At 50.4% G+C, this 19,782-nt stretch overlaps 1 protein-coding gene across 3 annotated transcripts; it reads right to left on the bottom strand.

Annotated features, from left to right (window-relative positions):
* Positions 1-1,760: 1,760 nt before the first annotated feature.
* Positions 1,761-19,717, bottom strand: Lztr1 (leucine zipper like post translational regulator 1). 3 transcript variants are annotated; one of them, XM_021184769.3, is made up of 21 exons: positions 19,168-19,714; positions 18,691-18,753; positions 16,220-16,276; positions 12,514-12,593; positions 12,319-12,427; positions 10,438-10,521; positions 9,349-9,406; positions 8,395-8,534; positions 7,278-7,479; positions 6,869-7,024; positions 6,344-6,454; positions 5,653-5,745; positions 5,426-5,521; positions 5,179-5,344; positions 4,765-4,934; positions 4,469-4,625; positions 3,687-3,813; positions 3,452-3,601; positions 2,766-2,871; positions 2,607-2,687; positions 1,761-2,424 (listed from the first exon to the last, which is right to left on the bottom strand). In XM_021184769.3, the coding sequence occupies exons 1-21, from the start codon at positions 19,356-19,358 to the stop codon at positions 2,308-2,310; spliced, it is 2,514 nt and encodes an 837-aa protein (XP_021040428.1). In that variant the 5' UTR covers positions 19,359-19,714; the 3' UTR covers positions 1,761-2,307. The 3 variants fall into 3 exon arrangements, with proteins under 3 accessions (XP_021040428.1, XP_085688545.1, XP_021040429.1); XM_085832419.1 differs by having other exon boundaries at positions 1,761-2,687; positions 19,168-19,717; XM_021184770.3 differs by lacking the exons at positions 10,438-10,521; positions 12,319-12,427; positions 12,514-12,593; ... (1 more) ...; positions 18,691-18,753; positions 19,168-19,714 and adding an exon at positions 9,658-10,431.
* Positions 19,718-19,782: the final 65 nt, after the last annotated feature.

The following is a 19,782-nucleotide window of genomic DNA, read 5'->3' as shown; positions in this document are numbered from 1 at the left end:
CTGCTGTTTGGCTTGGCTGGAGGTGCCTGGCTCCTCCCCAGACCATGGCCAAAGCCCTAGAGAGCTCAGATCCTGGCATGCCACCTCTTGACCCTGGGGAAATCTCTGTTTGCAGTCCCTCTGCCTGTTTAGTTACTCATGTAAGAAAGTCAGCTCCTCAGAGATTAGCTCAGCCCCCTCCCCCTCTTTGAGTCAGGGTTTCATATAGTCCAGGCTGGTGTGTTTGTAGCCATACAGATAGGTGCCATCATGCCCAGCATCAGACTTGGAATGTATGTAGAGGCACAAGCTTCAGCCCACGGGCCTCATCTGTTTGGCCAGTCCCTTGCACCGACCACACTAGCCCCTTTGCCCTCAAAACCAACATAGGGCACCCTACACTTGTCAGGCTGTAAGGCTGTACCTAGAGAAATGCTTTTGGATATAGTGTTTGAGGTCCTGGCCTAGATACTATATACCTTGGGAATGTAGGCTTCTCGCTCCAGCCGTGTCCATGGTAAACATCAAGTGTACACCCTCTCCCTGCTGTTCCTTAGCTCAAGCACAGTTGAGGTGATGGCTGTAGTTGGTACACGAGGTTCTCAGAGTTTTCTTTTTTGGAGCTCTGGGTGTGTATGTTTATTTGTGTCCTGTGTAGGAGGGCTGGTTGAAGGGCCAGTTACAGTGGGCATCATGAAGATTTCACATGGTCCTTCAGAATAGATTTGGATGAGGCCACCTTTGGGAAATGGCTCTGACAACACAGCTGACTCATAACAAGCCTGCCTGGCTAGCCCCTTCCACTTAGCTTAGCTGCTACTTGAGTCAGCTACCAGCCTCAGCTTGTGCCTGGTACCTCCCTGTCTTCCCAGCGCATCTTGCAATCAGATCACTTCTTGTCTGTCATTTTGGGACACTGCCACCCAGGGCACCTTTCTACCCGGAGCCCCACAGCATGGGGTGAATGAAGCACAGAAGAGAAATGTGTTCTAAGGCCAGGAAGAGCCAAACAGAAAATGAGTTCTGGTTTCCTAGGAAATAAGACAGAGTAGGTTTCTGAACTCAAAAACAGGTCCACTGTGCTGTATTGGGATATAGGCTTCCGTGGCCTGCTGTCAGATAACAAGGATGGATACCTTGGACAGTGTAGGGCTCTGAGGAAATAGCTATGCCGTTTCTTCTCCCTTGTGACTGACACAATGTATTGACATGGGCAGAACAGGGAAAATGTACTAAACCCACATCTATCCTGAGCTGTATAACTGTCACATGCTACAGCAGGACAGACCAGTGATGGCAACCATGCCAGGCAAGTGTGTAAGCAGCATTGCCACAGCTGTAATAGAGACATGGTGATGACAGAATACAGACATATGAACATCTCCACTTTCTCTGGCCCAAATACGCACACTGTGTGGCCCAGAATATGCAGCCTCTGGGAGGCTGAGCTATGCTTACTGCCCTATGGGCTGGGAGCAAAACCTTCCAAAGTTCATGTCTAAGATCTGACCACTGTTATTAATCCCCATTCCTAACTTGTGGATAAGGAGTGGGGTATAGCTAGAATAACTTGCTGAGCCTTCATCCCCTGACAGTAGGATTCTATGCTGGATCCATAACACCTGCTGGTACTACAAAGCCACACTCCCATCATCTTTCTACCACCAGGTGCTGACCCTGAGCCCTGGTCTTGGGACTGCCGGTGCAAAGTCCAACAGTCCTCTGAGAGGCGAGTAAGGATGATTATAGGAAAGATGGAAAAGAAGACTCAGAGACAAAGGTTAGAAATTGAGAGGGCTGTTCAGTTAGTACTGCTGCAGCTCTGAGTTTAATAATAACTCTCATAGGCTTTATATACTTTACAGTATCTCGGGAAACAAAGTCACAAGCCAGCAGAGACAATGGCTGACATACATTGGATATCTGTACCTATCTGGAGGCCTCCTTGTCCCTTACTCCAAGATTAACTGAACATTCAGCCCCTCACCTTGAGCTTCAAGTGTATCCCCTCTTACCGTTTCATGAGTCAGCAGGCTAGAAAATCTGCCAGCAGACCCTGGCCTGACTTGACTCCGCCTGATAGGCAGGCTTTCACAGAAGCAAGCAAAATGGCTCCTTCCTGACAGAGAGGTGCCAGCTGGAAAGGAGTTTGCTTTATTTGCTATTCCCTGTGGGGCCTGTGTCCTCAATGAAGTGCAGGCTTTAGGGGTCCCTGTACACCTCAGCCCCCCGTAGAAGCTGAGAACCCTTGACCCCACAGGTGTGATCACTCTGCAGGTGGAGATGTGGCCAATTGGTTGGGTGTCTTCACTCTCCAAACAGAGATCCTCAGATGTCAGCACCCAGCTCTGCACACTGCTTGTCAGAGATGTGGGAGGCCAAGGAGTCTATGATGTCCAGCAGCAGCTGCTGGCTCAGCAACCGCAGCGTGGGCAGCTTAGAGACCTGCACAGATGACCAAAACTAGATGAAACCAGACTCCCAGGAGGACCAGGGTGGGCAGAAGAGTCCTCTTGGGGTCTAGCCTGCTCAGGCCTAGGCTGTCTGAGGACAGTGGACAATGGCCAAGAGGTGCCCAGGCCTGCTGGGGAGAGCTGGGACCTAGAACACTGGGGCCAGAGCCTGACCTTGGTGAATTGGTGTACAATGATGTGCAAACAGTGCCGCTTCATGTCCAGTGCCTGCGTCTTGTCAGCCGCCTCCAGAATCTGCAATGGCAAGAACCATGAGGCCCTGTCGCAGCTCGCCCTTGAAGGAAGGCGTGGCCTGAGGGGACTAAGCACTACCTGCAGCACATTCTGAACTGTGACATTCATCTCTAGGTTTTGCTTGCAGTAAGCCTGCAGTCGGTTATTGTAGAAGCCGTAATAGTACGGGGCTGCAAACAGGTAGCTGGATGAAAGTTAAGGAGCTGCCAAGTCAAAAGACATGTTTTCACCTGCATCCACCTATCCTGCCACATCCCTTGTCCTCCTGGGAACTACACAAACCCCAGAACCCAGAGCTAGAACCCAGCTGGCTTGCTCTCTAAACTGGTTCTGAACCATTTCAGGCTCAAAGCCCCATTCAAGATCCAAAGAACACCTTAATCCTCTCATTCCCACGTGTGCATTCCCATAATTTTTCCAAGCCCTCTGGTCCTATCAGGTATCCTTGCACCTCAGGTTTAAACACTTGACAGAAAACACAAGGAATCACTTTGTCCACCTCCTGTTTGTTGAACAGTAGTAACTAGCCCACTTGTCCCCTACAGTTGTAAAGGTTAAGACTCAACTAAGCTAGCCGGAAGGTGTTCTCTCCTGCTGCCCACCTGCTTGGAACCTTTGGAGACCAGTAGATCCAGTATCAGCATTTGGCACTGCTCTAAAATTAGTTACCAAGCCAAGATCAGCAAGCCAACAAAGCAACAGGATTCCGACATGTCTACAACTCCCCAGTGGTGACCCGGGAGCACCAACATGTAAAAGGATGCAGTGAGTCCTCAGGGGGCATGTTGACCTCGCCATAGTAGATGTAGCGTAGCATAGACTCAAAGGCCTGTCTGCTGGGAACCATCTCCCCAATGGAGATGTTCACCTGCCCATCCTCTGGCATGAACGACCGAAACATGGCCTCAAAGTAGCTGCAAATAGGAGGCAGATCCCAGCTCTCAGAAGAAGGAAGTCAGCATCAAGGTCCTGCCCTGCCCTCATAGGCCTGTAACATACCTAGAACGGGCAGCTAGGATGGCTTTGTGGGCTGGCCGTGGGTGACCATCTAGCAGTAGTGTGATGTCACAGAACTCCGAGCCTGCTCCCTCCAGGTAAGCCTTCATGTCTTGGATCAGAGATGTGCCTGGGGAGTGAGTGTAGAAGGACCTTGAGAAGGCTCCCACCTTGACCCTGAATGAATAAACCAACTTTGTTTTCTGGCCCAAGAGCCCTACCCAGTGTTATTGCCCTGCTCAAAGTTTCCCCAAGCCAGAAGTGCCAGTCATTCCTTCCCCCAGTCTTTCTGTTCACCTGGAAATCCTCACAGATGCTGTACCAATACCTTATCTCCTCCCACGTGCTCTGTATGTCCAGCTCCCAGTCTCGTGCGACACATCCCTCCAGGCCCAGCTTTTGGACTATCATGCCAGTGGCAAGGGTCAGTCAGTACAAGGCCCAGAGTGAGCTGGGGTAGTGAAGGTGTTAGGAATCTCCAGTGGGTACAATGTAAAGAAGAACTGGGCCATACACAGCTGCAGCTGCCTCACTAACCTGACCGTAAGACGTGAGATCTGACTAGCCAACCAGAGAATGCATGGGTCACCCTCAAGAGTGGGTTTCATGGGTACCCAGGCTTGCTGGCACATAGCTTACTATTAAAAGCCCCTGTCCTTCCCAGTCCCTGTTCCAGGGACCTGAGTGGGTCACAGAGCCACCCTTACCTCAAGGGCCTGGCAGGTAAGTGGATCTAAGTCTCTTACCACTTCCCTATACTCAGGACATGAAGAGAGGTTCCCTACCAATGTCCACAGGCTGATCGGAGGATGTGCGAGGAGGTGGCTGCTGCTTCCGTCGAACTATCTCTACAATCAGTGGGGATGAGAGGCGCTCAAACTCCTTCATCATGATCACCTGATTGAAGTGGGATTCCTTCACTATGAAGTTCAGGCAATGCTCCTGGGACAGACAAAACACAACAGGAAAGTGGAGTCAGGCCAAGTCCCAGGCTGGGCAACAGAGCATGTAGCAAGGAGCACGGGCACCCACCCCACCCTACCCAGGAAGGCCTGGGCTGGCAGGCATCCCCAGCTTGTACCTTGAGCTGGCCCAGCTGTAGCCTGGCAGCACTCTCACACACAACCAGAACATTCTGCAGATCCACAGAGGCCTCGATGTACTGCCGACACAGCTGCTCAAGGCGACACAGCTGGAAGCTCAGCGCCAACTTGTACACATCCATGATGAGCAGCACATCTTCTACATGGCCTGCACCAAAAAGTCCCTGAGCCTAGGGGCCCCTGGAGAGGGGGGCCTAAAAGAGGGCCCAGGGCTCCAAACATGAACTAGAGGGCCAGGGCTGCAAGATGGCACCTAGACTGCAGGTCAACTGCTATCATCAAGGGTAACTGGCTTGTGCCTCAAGCATATCTGTGACACACCTAGCAGCACCACCTCTAGCTCTGCTGCCCACACCCCACCTTGGTGCACATCACCCATGTCCCAGGCAGACCTTTCCGTGGGTACTTGATCTTGTCTGTGTAGAGAAACTGCATGAGCACCTCAAATGGTCGGGCCTCAGCCTCACGGATGGCCACACGTAACAGGGGTGGCCGTGCCCTGCCCACAGCTGGGCCAGGGGCCTCCTTGGGAGCTAGGGCCCCATCTTCCTCTAGCTTCTGTGGGGAAAAGGGAACTCAGGGCACCCCTGCAGACAGTAGGCAAACCTTCCCAGTCATGGGGGCTAAAGGAGACCTGACCTGGGCCAGCCACTCTTGAGCCTGTACGATCTTCCTACGAAGCCACCGGCTCCTTGCAGTGACGATGGCAACATGTCCTTGCACACACTCTTCCTTCTGCATGACAAACGAATGATACATGGGCAAAAGCACAGGACCCCTACTGCAGGGGACACAGGCCAGCAGGCCAGGGAAAAGCTCAACTCAGCACATACAGCAAGCGAGGCTGGTATAGGTCAGTCACCTACCTCACCAAGCACAAACTCCACATCACAGAACTGGCGGCCCTCCCATAGGCGTCCATAATCTTCATGCAGTGTGCACTTAGGGTAGCAAGAGAACTGCAGAGGGAGAACCAGTGAGCGAGCAACAAAAGCCTATAACCAGCCAGCCCTGGGACCCTCAGACCAGGGATCAGGTGAGGCCAGCTGAGGATTGTCCTGCTCTGGCCATGACCATGAGGGCCTACCACTTTATGGTCTTGCACTGACAGAGGCTCCCCAGGTTGTACTCTTTCTAATAAACGTGGACCCAGGAATTCAAGCAACCCCATCCCACCCCTACCCACCATTGAAATATTTATCCATGCCTCCACTATGGCACAGGCCCCTGTCCTAAGCATCAGTTCCTCCAGTTTGGGAACAGGCTGCTATGATTTCTCTGGAGCCCCTAGCACAGAGCCCAGATTGGCCACTGCTTTGCTGGTTCTGCGAGCTGACCTGCCATTCTTCTCTGAAACAGAGGCTCTGCTAAGCCTCACTGTAGTAAGGGTCCCTTCTCCCTACCTGGACCTACAGCACCTCTAACCCTCTCCACCAGGCTGCTCAGAGATGCCACCATCCCCAGGCTCAGGTACCACTGTGTACCTTGACATCAACTTGTCCCTGCTCACTGGACCCACCTGCCCCAGCAGGCCTCACAGAACTTCTAGCTACTCACCTGGAACCTGTACATTTCCCCACTGCGAATGTTGTTGTCTACAGTGCCCCCAAAGATGTACATGGCATCAGAGATGACAGCAGCAGCATGGAAGAGCCTCCCGCTGGGCAGCTGAGAAAGACAAGTGAACAAAGCAATGGCATGGGACCCAGTCTCCGACACTAGATCCAGCTGTGGCCAAGCTGTGGCCAGGTTATAGCTCCATGTGGCCATGAAAGAAGAAAGGCCAAAGCTCCTAGTCCCTTGAACAGAGGTTTCCTGGGTGCTCCTGCAGGTGTGGAGGAAAGCTGGGGTCATGGGGTAGGGAAGGCAGGGGGCAAGGCAGGTTGTGCATTAACTTTATGTCAGTGGAGGACTTAGTCCAGAGTACCTCACTAGGGTACAGGGGATAAAGCCTGGGACTCCCAGAGCCATGTGTTGCTGTGTGACCTGAGTAAGGAGCTCCTTCCAGGAGCCCTATGCTACCATCTGAAATTTCCTGCTTCTGAAAGTAATGGAATTTTAATAAGGGTCCTTGACACTCACCTCTGATGCCAGATGGACAGGCTGCTTGGCTGAAGTGGTGCCAAAGTCTAAGCCAAACACATCTCTGGACTTCTTAAAGCTGCTCCGCTCTTCAGAGGTTAGAGTAGACGCATCCTCAGAAGAGGAAGCTCTCTCAGGCATCTCGGCCCCACCAACCTTGTAGAAAACATGTGCAAGAAGGTAATAAGCCATCATCCCTTCCAGAGCTTGCTCTAGGCTCCAGAGGAGGCACAAGACAATGGGTAAGGCTGGGAGGGTGGTCAGAATGCTTTCCAGAGCTCTTCAGGATAGCAGCCCAGTGCCACAAGATGAAATGCAGGCAGGAAAAACTGAAGGCTATAGGGCCTTGAAGGTTCTCAAGTTGCTCTTCTTAGCAATGTGAAACCCAGGGAACCCAGCCAGGACTCACCTCACTGTCAGAGCTGGGCTGGACAACCTCCCAGGTCTGGAAGTCCACATCATAGCAGTGCAACTCATTGGGCAGTGTATTGTCCGCTGCACCCCCAAACACATAGAGATGGCGGTCAAAGGCCACCATGGTGTGTCCGTAGCGCCGCTGTGGCGGGGGTGGGGAGCCCCGAAGCAGGTGCTCAGTAGGGATGCGTGTCCACCTGGGGCCATGACCATGAACCAACAGTGGGGTGGGAGCTCTGCTCTCTCACACACTCCCCACAAAAGGTCCTCCTATGAAGTCCCCCTAAAGTGCTTGGAGTGCCAGCCCATGGTCTAAAGGGAAGACCCAGGCCTCTGTGTCCAGCATCTCTTGACCTGTTTAGTTCAGGTACTGGCCCTATCCAGCTCCGTGCAACCTACCATGGGGCCCCACCCTACTCCCTCTCCTCACATCATTATAGAGAGGACAGCAGTGACAGGGCAGAGTCTCTGCTAGTTTGCTCTGGGAATGGAGCTGTGCTGCTCACTGCCCAAACAGTAGAGTCCCTGCCTGGGAGATGCCTGCCCAGGAACATGCTCCTCCTAGGACTTTTCAACAGGTCCCTTTTCTGCTAAGTTAGCAGAAGAACCAACACAGATGCAGGCTATTCCATCTGGCTCCATGATACCCCAGAACTTTATTCTCTCTACCCAGGAATTCTGGTACTTCTTTGTACCCTGATCTGTGGGGTAAGTTTGGAGTCCTCTCCCAAGCCTTATTCCCTTTCCTCTGTTAGTTCCAGAGTCAAAGACTAACCCTATCATAGGGTCCAAGGATAGACAGCAGCCAAAGGAAGTAGAGAGCCTACGTTACCCTGCTTATCTTTTGCTAGCACATGATATTGGCACTGGCCACATTTGTTACCAGTGGCCATATATAGTACAGGGCTATCCTTCACACTCAGGACAGCCATGGGACCCTGATCCAGGCCATGTCTTGCTAAGCTACAGCCATAACCCAAAGGCCTTTCAGGGTCAAATACTCATACTCCAGGCTATATGTGTTCCTGCTATATGTGGAAACTAGGAGATCACAACAGTTACCAGACATGGGCATGAATATATTAGTGTCCCTCAAGACCCAGAGAACTCACGTCTTGTCTTTGAATTCAAACTGGAAGAGGTTGTTAGTTATCTTGGCTCCACTCTGTCCTGAGAACACGAACATCTTATCCCGGCACACAGCCACAGGGAAGTTGCAGCAGGACGGAGGGATCTCACCACTCTGGGCCACCTGGGGTATGGGCACAGCTCAGCCAGGGCCTCCAAGGCCTGAGGCTACACTATCCTAAACTTTGAAATGAATAAACACAAACTTACATCCTCATCACACCACACAGCCTGTTCTCATCAGCTAAGGCTAAAATCATGAGGTTCATTTGGAGCTTAAAATACAATTTCTACAAGAGGGGAAAATGGTGAGCAAAACGTGGCTGTCACTATGTTCACAGATCACATCTGTCACCTGTGGCACCCTGCCCATCCAGGACTCACAGCTTTTTTTCTTCCTTTGACTCCACTTTCATTGCTAGGGTCAAAGACGGGGACTTTAGCCTGGACTATAGCCTTAGCTCCAAAGCCTTTTATTATTTACTCACTCATTCATTTTGGAGGCAGGGTTGGTCTCACTGTACAGATCTGGCTAGCCTAGAACTCTCTATGTAGCTAAGGCTGACCTCAAACTCACTCTGTAGCTAAGGATCACCTCAAATTTCTGACCCACCTCCCAAGTACTGGGATTACAGGCATGCACCTCCACGCCCAGATTATGTAGGTCTGGGGATGAAACCAGGTCTTCGTGCATGCTGCATTACCAACTAAGCTACAAGCCCGCTCAACTGGAGTCTAGTCAATAATGGAATTGGGCTGAGGGAAGGTCAAGGAGGAAAAGAGGCTAGGCCTTGGGAAGGGAAGAAGACAGCCTCTGTTATATCCCTCCCCAGCACCTCTTACCCGAGGACCAGCTTCCTCTACCCCTCACCTCCCCACACTGCAACCCGGCCCCAGTGCCCGACTTCCCACCGGCTGCATGCTCCCTGTTCCCTCACCTCCTCCCAGCATGTGAGCTCTCTGTCTTGGAGGCCAATTGTCCACATGTCGTTCAACCTGCATCAGGACAGAGGAGTCAGGATCCTTTGGTCCTGAGCTCTGGAAAAGAACCACTTGCCATGTGTGTCAGGGGACAACTATGCCAGATTTCTTGAAAAAACAAAAAAAACAAAAAAACAGGTGTTTCATGGGAAGAAGGTGGTATATCAAATCCCTGCACTGGGCCCCAGCCGCCCTCACTTCCTGCTGGCTCTCTGACCAGCCAAGACAGAATAGCTTTACACATAACATCTGTGGTAATGAGTCACCTGAGACAGGGAAATGGCCACATCCACATGCAGAACCGACTGCTCCACTGTGTCATTCTTAGCTTCTGCGATGTTCAAGTTTAGAATGAACACATGCTGCTTTGGTTATTAGACGAACACAGCAAAAGTACTTTTTTTTTTATTTTCTTTTTGGTTTTTTGAGACAGGGTTTCTCTGTGTAGCCCTGGCTGTCCTGGAACTCACTTTGTAGACCAGGCTGGCCTCAAACTCAGAAATCCGCCTGCCTCTGCCTCCCGTGTACTGGGATTAAAGGTGTGCGCCACCACGCCCAGCTAAAAGTACTTTTCTGAAATAAGGCGGTAGTCTGGTGTGGAGGCCCACCCCTTTAATCCCAGCACTCAAGAAGCAGAGGAAGGAGGATCTCTGTGAGTTGGAAGCCAGTCTCTACACAGAGGGTTCCAGGACAGCCAGGGCTACATACATAGCAACCTTGTCTTAAAACAAAAGCAAAACAAAAAAAAAAAAAACCAAATCAATAGAGAACACTGCAACACAGGAACTCAGAGCTAGGTTTGAGCTGAGACGCTTCCTGCTTCCAGGCCCCACCAGTAAGTTCCAAATATCCTCATCTGAGAAAATCAAGGGGCCAACAACTGAGCTGAGAGCTCCACTCAGAAGTCTTACCTCCACACCCAGCTCCTGAGGAACTCAAAACCTACCAGGGTAACTTACCCCAGCCTGAGCACTTAGGTGCCAAGAGAGCTTATTCTGCCCTTGAGGGCATGCAGAGTTAGGAGACATGGCCAGCTACGCGCCTACCTGGCATTGCCATCATAACCAGCAAAGATCCAGAGCTTATCACTGTACACTGTAGCCCCATGGGCTGACCTGGCAACAGGCAACCTAGAACACAAAGGAAAAAAAAAATGAGGACTGCCCAGAAAGAAGGCTCAGAATTGAAGAGCGCTGGCTGTTCTTCAGAAGGTCCAGGTTGCACCCACAGGGCAGCTTGCAACCATCCCTGTAACTCCAATCCCAGGGGACCTGATGCCCTCTTCAGGTCTCCTCAGGCACCAGGCATACACGTTGTGCAACATACAGGCCAGCAAAACACCCAAACAGAATTAAAAAAAAAAAAAGTTTTACATATACACATTAACATATATGTATGTATATAATATATCTACATATAATATATATAAATGATATATATTTATATTATTTATATTATTTATTATTTATTTTAGATGGAGGAAAGAGGTCATTAGGGGAGGCTGCAGTGCAGGGCTGCATGTGTCCTGTGTTGAGCAGGCCCACGTCTGCCTGACACTGGGACTCAAAGAGCAGTGCAAGCAAACAACTGCACAAGATGTGTAAGAAATCCAGATGTTGAAACCATGCATGACAGCATGTCTGTAAATGCTGACACTGGGGAGATGAAAGGAAGAGGCTCTGAAGTTCAAGACCAGCCTCAGCTATACAGCAAGCCAGTGGTCAGTTGGACTATGTGAGACCCTGATTCAAAACAAACACCAACAAAGGCAAAACCAAACCAAACCCTCCTAAGGGGTGGCAACATGTCTCCGTTTGTAGGTTGCTTTTAAGAAGCCCTGGGTTTGTCTTTCCTGCTTCTTTCCTCTGCCCTTCACCTCTCCATGCCTTACCTGCCTCTCCTCATCTTTCCCCTCCTGCCCTTGCTCGAATCCAGGGATGGCCTGCGCCTCCATGGCCCCGACTACCTCCCCTAGCTCCTGTCTCTGCTCCTCCCCCGTTACCACATCCTTCTCTTTCCTCCCATTCAACCCCTCCTGTTGCTCTCCTCTCTGTCCCAGTATCCATTTCTCCCTCTCATTTCTCTCTGTCCCCTTTTCCTCTGTTTCCCCTTCTCCTTCCTCCTCTGGCAGTTCAGGGCCCTCCTCTTCCTTGTCTCATCAATCCTGGGCCTAGCCCTGCCACGCCCATCCTCCCTTCCCTCCTCTCTAAAAAAAAAAAAAAAAAAAAAAGAAAGAAGCCCTGGGTTTGATTCCCAACACCACAAAAAAACAGACATAAGCTGGGCGGTGGTGGTGCATGCCTTTAATCCCAGCACTCGGGAGGCAGAGGCAGGTGGATTTCTGAGTTTGAGGCCAGCCTGGTCTACAAAGTGAGTTCCAGGACAGCTAGGGCTATACAGAGAAACCCTGTCTTGAAAAAAAAAAAAAAAAAAACAAACCACCAAAAAACAGACATAGTGTGGTACACCTGTAACCGCAGCACTCAGGCTCAAAGCTAGGCTAGCCTACAGATCCTACTGCAAAGATAGGAGTCAAAAATCAGATGTAGGGAGCGTAGTTCAACGACAGAAAGTTTGCCTCCTATCAGCAAGGCCTTGGGTTCCATCCAGCGATGAGAAACCAAACAAAGGACAACCAACGAGATCTGGGGTCCACTCAGACACAGCACCTCCCAGCTGCTAAGAGAACAGTGGGCTCATAGAGCAGGCAGGAGATGTGAACCTGGGAGCAGGCAGTGCAACAAGGACTCAGTACCAGTTCCTGGCTTCCTGCCTGTGCCCTCACCGGACTTAGCAGAGATGAAAATTAAGCAGTAAATGAACATCTCCCAGCCACAGGCTCCTCGTGTGGGTTGTGGCAGGAGGCACACAGGGCTGAATACCATTAGGCCTCGCTTACTATAAAAGTTCTCAGCAGAATCTCTTACCTCCCTTCAATCTTCCACTCCGTCCACTGGCCAGTTGCAAATTTGTATTCAAAGAGGTCATTTTTATTCTTCAAGTTAGAATTGGAATAAATATCTCCAGTATAGCCCCCTGGAAGACAAGAATGAAAGTGAAGGGTTATATCTATGGTACTACTTTGGTCTGTGGGTTCAGGAGAGCAAGAGGCTGCTGCTTACCAAAGACGAACATGCTGCTCCCATAGACCACAGCAGAGTGGTGGTAACGGGGGGCTGGAGGGGTGCCGGTGGTGAAGGCTCTGGAGAGGCACAAGGGGAGGTCAGTGAGGCCCCCGCCAGGCAGTCCAAGCACTACAGCCTCTGATTCCAACATGCTCTCTCTTTCCTTCCCTGGCTCTCTTTGACCTACCCTCCCTCTCCCCTGCTCTTCAAGTTATGGTGTTGCTGCAAGTATCTAGGCTGCCACGTAACTCATTAGGCTACGTAGTCCTGGTCAGCCTCAAGCTTATCACCCTCCTATCACAGTCTCCTCCATAATAGAATTCAAGGGCGCCATCCCCATGACTGCAGTAATCTGCTAATTCTTTCAGACAGATTATCACTATGGTGCCCAAGTTTGCCTCAATTATGGTTCAAGCAATCTTTTACCTCAGCCACCCAAGAGGGGAGGAGAGATGTGAGCCAGGGGTCAGGTTTGTTTTTCTTCTGTATTTCAAAGGTGTCATTTCTCTCACTGAGCCCTTTAAAACATACTAATCAGGAGAAAACCAAATAGGCATTAAAATTCCTACTTACCTACCTGGAGCAGGCCCTCACTCTCTACCCTTCTACTGAATACCTCTGAGAGGCCTCTCGGGAATTTTTTTGAGAAAGGGTCTCTGGCTGTTCTGAAACTATGCAGACCAGGCTGGCCTTAAACTCAGAGATCCACCTACTTTTGCCTCTCCAGTGCTGAGATTAAAAAACCACCGTTCCTGACTCCCCGCCCCCACTTTAAACAGGGTCTTACTATGTAGCCTTAGCTGGCCTAGAAGTAGACATAGAAAGTAGAAGTAGAATGTAGACCAGACTGGCCTCAACTCACAGAGCTCTGCCTGAATGTTGGGGTTAAATGTGTGAGCCAAGCAGGGCAGAGGTGGCGCACATCTTTAATCCCAGCACTTGGGAGGCAGAGGCAGGCCAGCCTGGTCTAGAATGAGTTCTAGGACATTCAGGGATACACAGAGAAACCCTGTCTCAAAAAATCAATCAATCAATCAATACATGTGTGAGCCATTGGTGATACCTGGCTGGGACTTTTTTTTGTTTGTTTAGTTTTTGTTTTTTGAATCATTTGAAAGGTATTTTATAATTTGTTTTTTCAAGTAGGCAACAGAATTTGACTTGGTCCTGGTCTCAGGATGCTGGGATTTTGGAAAGGTAGCTCTATGCTTGTGATGGTTTGTATATTCTCGGTCCAGGGAGTGGCACCATTCGGAGGTATGGCCTTGTTGGAATAGGTGTGACCTGGTTGGAATAGGTGTGTCACTGTGGGTGTGGGCTTAAGACCCTCACCCTAGTTGCCTGGAAGTCAGTCTTCCACTAGCAGCCTTTGGATGAAGACATAGAACTCTTAGCTCCTCCTGTGCCATGCCTGCCTGGATACTGCCATGTTCCCAACTTGATGATAATGGACTGAACCTCTGAGCCTGTAAGCCAGCCCCAAATAAATGTTTTTTATAAGACTTGCCTTAGTCATGGTGTCTGTTCACAGCAGTAAAACCCTAACTAAGACAATGCTCAACTTAAGCAATTCATTTCTGCTTGTTTTTTGAGGTCTTGCTATGTAACCAGGCTAGTCTCAGATTTGCAAAGCTCCTGCTTGCCTCTCAGAACTAAAATGTTAAGTGTCTACACCCACCATACTAGACTGTATGTGAATTTTCTGCAGTGTTGGGTAATGAACCCAGGACCTTGGACATGCTAGGCAAACACTACTACCATTGAGCTACAGCCTTAGAACTGGGGAAGGCCAGTCTTGAACTCAGGTTGGTCTTGAACTTAGGATCCTTTTGTGTTAGCTTCCTGAGTGCTAGTATTACAGGTATATACCACTTTGTCTGCCTTTCTTAAGCACCTTTTGACTGACAGTTCCAAAGTTCCAAAGTGGTTTTCATTTTTGCACCAGGCTAAGAATCCCATGTGTGCCTGTGGAAGTGAGAGGGCAGCTGTGTGTGAGCTTGCTCTCTCCTTCCACCTTCTCTCAGGTTCTGAGGGCAGAACTCAGGTCACCAGGCCAGCACAGCAAGTTCTCTCCCTGCCGAGTCATCTCGCTGGCCAGTCAAAGCAATCATTAAAATCAACTGAGGACTGGACCTGGAAATGGAGTTCAATTAATAAAGTGCTTGCTTAGCCTGCACTAAGCCTGCCTAGCCAAAGCCCTAAGTTAGATGCTCAGTACTACATAAACTGGGCATGGTAGCAAGCACCTGTCGTCCCAGCTCTCAGATTCAGGGTAAGAGGTCATGGTCATCCTTACCTACATAGCAAGTCTGAAGCCAGTCTGGGGTACACACGAGATCCTGTCTCAGAAAACAAACAAACAAATACAAGGAAGGCTGGGAAGACGGCTCAGAGGCAGAGTGCTTGCCTGGCATGCACTAATCCCTGGGTTTTGTATCCAGAAAAGGAAAGAGAGGTAGAAGAATCTGTAGCAGTTGTGTAAAGATCAAGTTCAAGAGAAACACTTGCAGCTGCTATGCAGGTGCTATGGGAAAACCAAGCAGAGGTGGGTGTCCTAGTTGGTGGTGGGGTTTTGTTGTTTCTACTTGTTTGTTTTTGTTAATTTGATGCAAGCTACAGTTATATGAAAACAGGGAAACACAATAGAGAAGATGTCTCCATAATATTGGGCTACAGGCAAGCCTATAGGCATTTCCTTTATTGGTGGTGTGGGAAGTCTCAGCCCATTGTAGGTAGGGCCACCTCCAGCCAGGTGGTCCTGGGTGGTGTAAGAAAGCAGGCTGAGCACATCATGAGGCACAAGCTAGTAGCATTCCTCCATGGCTTCTGTTCCTGACTCCAGATACCTACCTTAAGCCCCTGCCTTGACTTCCTTATGACACAGAATAGTAATGTGAGGTAAACACTTTCCTGCCCTAACTAAGACAGTGCATGATGCCAAGTAGAGCTACCCAGCCTGGTTCAATGTCCAGGGCAGTCACACAATCGCCAGAGCCCTGAATCCTCCTGACAAAAGAGACCCCATTCCAGAAGGCTGCTAGGGACCAAGGGGCATGTCCTACAGACTACAGAGCATGTAGCAGAAGGGGCTGTGTGGCACTGTGCTCCTGTGTGAGCAGGTGATGGAGCTAGTGAGCCCAGTACATCCTGACCCTCAGGACTGTGTCTCCCCATCAGCTGTCAGCTGCTGCCAGATCAGGTTCTGCTGCAGAAAACACGAATACGTGTGGCACCCACCAAAGGCAGGCAGCTCCTGTCCAAGGCCACACGGCTGAGGTTGTCACTCATAGGGTTTTCATGCTGCGCAACAACTGTGTGGGGTCTACTGGCATGCGACTAGCCCTATGAGACAAAGGTTGGACAAAAGGCTCTGCTGACAGCCTTGAGATGGAACTCTGAGAAAACTGTCTAAGCTGAGGCCTGTCCATACCCTGAGATCTCACAGCTGCTCCTGGCCCAGGACAAATTCTAGTGATCGAAGGTCCCACCCAAGTCAGAATCTACTTTCCACCAACCAGACCAAATGCAGCCTGTAGCTCACAGGACTTGGGATAATATAGGATAATCATTCTCACAGAAAGCCATGAGAAGAGAAGCCATTCAAGGCTCTCATCTGAGCTGACTCTCTAAGCCAGTGAATCCGGCCCAGTGCTGCTGCTCTCTAGAAAGACAGGCAGGATCCTGGAGCCCAGGGGTTACCCACCTGCACCAGGAGCAATCCTTCACATCGAAACGCAGGAGATCATTGAGCATCGTCTTTCTGAAAGGCAATCAGAGAGAAAGAATGGCAGCTGCCAGGATATTGCAAGGTGTCACCTCCTCAGGATCTTCAAGATGGGAGAAGGCATGCATCTAGGGTTGGAGGCAGTAAGAAGGGCCTGACTCACTGACCTGTCAGACAACTCGTCAATGTCCAAAGCTCAAAACTAGTGACTAGGTGATATGGGCAACTAGGGCTCCCACGCAGGCAAGGCCAGCTTGATCACACCACCAGTGGCCCACTCAAGGGCCCAGGGCTGGCGTCCTCACTCACACCTCACCCAGCCTCCAGAAGTCCTGTCCTGCACTGAACCCTTCCAAGGCTGCCCCGCAATGACAACACTCGGGCTCAAACATCAGTGGAGACCTGCATGCTTTCCATCTGCTGCCATCTGACATGACAACTGCATCAGAGGTAATTCCACTGCTCACTGGGCCAGCTTGCATTTAATATGCAAGTTGGGCATATTACCAATTTGTTGATGTGGAAGAAAGGTGAACCAATAGGATCTCAAACACCCGCTCCAAGCCAGGCCTTTGCAGGGCATCTCTCCCTGCCTTGCTCAGGCTGTGCTAGGTGGGTGCCCTTCCTAACTTCATTTTATGGCCAAGATGTCAAACCTGAGATGCTAGTATCATGTCTAGTTCCTGCCCTTCCTCATTTAACCCCCTACTTAAACTTAGTGGCACTTGTTAAACAAAATGATGGGAGACTACTGTTTTAAACTAATTTCCTATACTAGGTCCCCAAAGACCAGGGCAAAAGAACAGTTACCAAGGTCAAAAGCCTCATAAACCGAAAGCTGTTGATCCCAAAACCTAACAGTTTTCCCTAAAACCAGGAGACCGTAGTCTACCTGAGCCAGTGTGATAAGGAAGCCCCCCTGCTGTAACCCTCAAGAGTCTAACTTAACTGACCAGGCCTCACCCCCACTGCCAGGTTTCCTGGCTCCTACCTTCCCAATACCCAAAGTTGCCGCTGCCCAGAAGGAACTCTTCTTTCCACTCTGTTAATGGAGGGCGCCCTGGTTTATCATAACTCACAGCCAAATAAATGTGTAGCTGGCCTTCTCTAACTTTTCTTTTGAAAACGCATACTGAGACCACTTCTGTTTATTACCACATAGTTGTCTACCTGCTCCAGTAGATGCTGAGGACAGCATTCCTAATATCCTACCCACCCTATGCTAGATGCCAGCCTTTTTGGTGTAGAAATTCTTACTAAGGCTCGTTCTTTTCTTCTGCTTAGTAAATGAGTACATCTGGACACTGCTGTAGGAAACAGTAAGGAAATGGATCTCGGCCAACACCAGGGGCAAGTGGCACTTAAAAGAGATGAGAGGGCACAAGGCCTCACCCAAAAGAACATTAGAAGAGGACAGAAGTGTGCAAGGGAAGGAACAACATTGCAAATGGCTAGGCAGCAAGGATGGGGACAATCCAAAGGCAAGGTCATCAAAGAGACAGGACAGCACTAACAAGCAGGCCATACCCTCCTATTAGGACAAAGAAGACAGAGGCATTCAGAACTGTGAACCAAGTAACTCGCACTCTGACGTGCAGTTGTACATGAATCCCCAACTGCTCATGGAGAAAGAGACTGTGGAGATGAGCTAAAATCCCAGACGGTCATGGCCAAGTTTGTATGTCCTAATAGACCTGAAAATCTCACTTGCTCTAGGTCAGCTACCTCAGGTAGTCTACAGGACCAAGGCTATAGTCCCTGTCCTGGGCTTTAGGCCAGGTTCTAGGCCTGAGAGGAGGGAGTCAGTCATATGTAAATACATAACCTCAGCTTACTTGGTGGAAGTCTATGTGCATGGAGATGTGCTTACTAGGTCATTTCCAGGAATATTGTTTTCCAGGAGGTTAAAGCAACACAGGGAAATCTCTACCAAATGTGTATACAACATCAAGAAAACTGTTTTAGAGGTAGTGAGATGACTCAACAAGACTTGCCTCCATGTCTTGCAACCTGACTTCAAGCCCTGGTACCCATACTAGGAGAAATGATTCCTGCTAGCTGTTGTCTGATCTCCACATTTGCGCCGCCCCCCCCCCCCCCACACACACACATAAGAGATGTTACAAAACAAGCATTTGGGCAAAGCCTAGAGAGAAGTGTAGGGAAAGAAGAAAAGTGCCAGTAGGGCTAGCAAGAGTACACATGTTTCTTCCAAAGCTGTCTCCTCATTCAAAACAAGGATATTTCCATGAACCTAGCACAGCTGCCATTTGAATGCTGGATAACAGGGCTTTAGGGGTAGGATCTTCCTCACCGTAACATGGGAATCAAGTGCAAAGCACCACACAGATGGCGAAACAGAGGCTCACAGGGCATGGCTAATGACGCCCATCCTCTGTCTCTCTGTCATCATCCCCTGCCACCACTTCGATCAAAACAGGCAAACTCACCCGTTGTCTCCACCAAACACATAGATGGCATCCTTATATGCCACGACTGTGTGCTTGCTGCGCCTAGAAAGAAAGAAGGGGTGAAGGGTGGTGAGACCGGAACTCTCCCAGCTGGCACCCAAGAAATGGGACTACACACATGGTTGCTACCACATAAGTTTGGACAAAGCCTCTCAACTGCTAAGATCTATAGAGATCCTTCAGTTCTTCAGACAGCAAGGACACCTGATACATCAGGGACGCTTCAGACTTCCCACTCATACCTCACAGCTCAGGGACCCAAACAGGATCCTCAGAAACACAAGTCTGGTACCCTGCCTAGAATCACTACTGTGCTACTCCCTGGGAACTCAGCTTTGGGAATGACCAATCCATACTCCAAGACATCACACGGGATTTCGTCCCTAGAGCCCGTCCTAAGACTTCAGCTCTCGTCCCTACTACCAGTGTCTTCAGGATCCCTGTACACTGTCGTACCGGGCGCCCACGAATTCGTCGCAGGGTGGGAGGCGCCGCCAGCGATGCACGGTTTCGAAGGGTCCAAAGTTGAGCGTCAGGTACTCGACACTGTCTGAGCAGCTGTGGTCAAAGTCCACGCTCGGAGCCACCTTGGAGCGTACCCCTCCTGTCAAGGCCCCGGACCCAATGGGGCCTCCGGAGCCAGCCATCCCTGGTTCAGGCTGGATAGGCCGCCAGGTTGCAGGACTCACGGCCACCGCCCGGGCAGAGCCAAAGGACCACACTTCCCAGAGAGCCCTGCGCCGCTGGTGTAGCACTTCCGGCCGGTTTGTCGGGCCTCCCGACAAACCTCGCGCTCCCCGCGACGCGGCTCGCTATCGAGGAACCTGGCGGCCCGGCTCCTCGCATTATCGTATATCGAGCACGTCACATTCTGGAAAGTATTTCTGGCCAAGTCTCGATTTGGGTTTCCTCTTTCAGGATACGCACTCTGACCACAGTAAACCACTGACATTCTCAAGGCAGCGGCGAGCTCCCGGCATGCCTTGTAGTCGGGCTTTGCCGTCTTCCGGAAGGTCCTCCCGCCCTCCTCCAGGATGAGGTTTCGGACGTGCAAGCGAGCAGCTCAACTGT

This window comes from Mus caroli, unplaced genomic scaffold (genome assembly GCF_978045245.1).
Source record: "Mus caroli unplaced genomic scaffold, Mus_caroli_1 scaffold_17, whole genome shotgun sequence".
In the NCBI taxonomy this organism is placed as follows: domain Eukaryota; kingdom Metazoa; phylum Chordata; class Mammalia; order Rodentia; family Muridae; genus Mus; species Mus caroli.
The sequence above is the reverse complement of the archived record's forward strand: the minus strand, read 5'-3'. Positions and strand labels throughout refer to the sequence as shown.

Coding starts and splice junctions, on each gene's coding strand:
- Lztr1 (XM_085832419.1), bottom strand. CDS start 19,358: ATGGCTGGCTCCGGAGGCCCCATTGGGTCCGGGGCCTTGACAGGAGGG. Junction 9,407..10,437: donor GGTTATGATGGCAATGCCAG/GTAGGCGCGTAG, acceptor GTCCTGATGCAG/GTTGAACGACATGTGGACAA. Junction 5,522..5,652: donor TGGAGTTTGTGCTTGGTGAG/GTAGGTGACTGA, acceptor TTTGTCATGCAG/AAGGAAGAGTGTGTGCAAGG.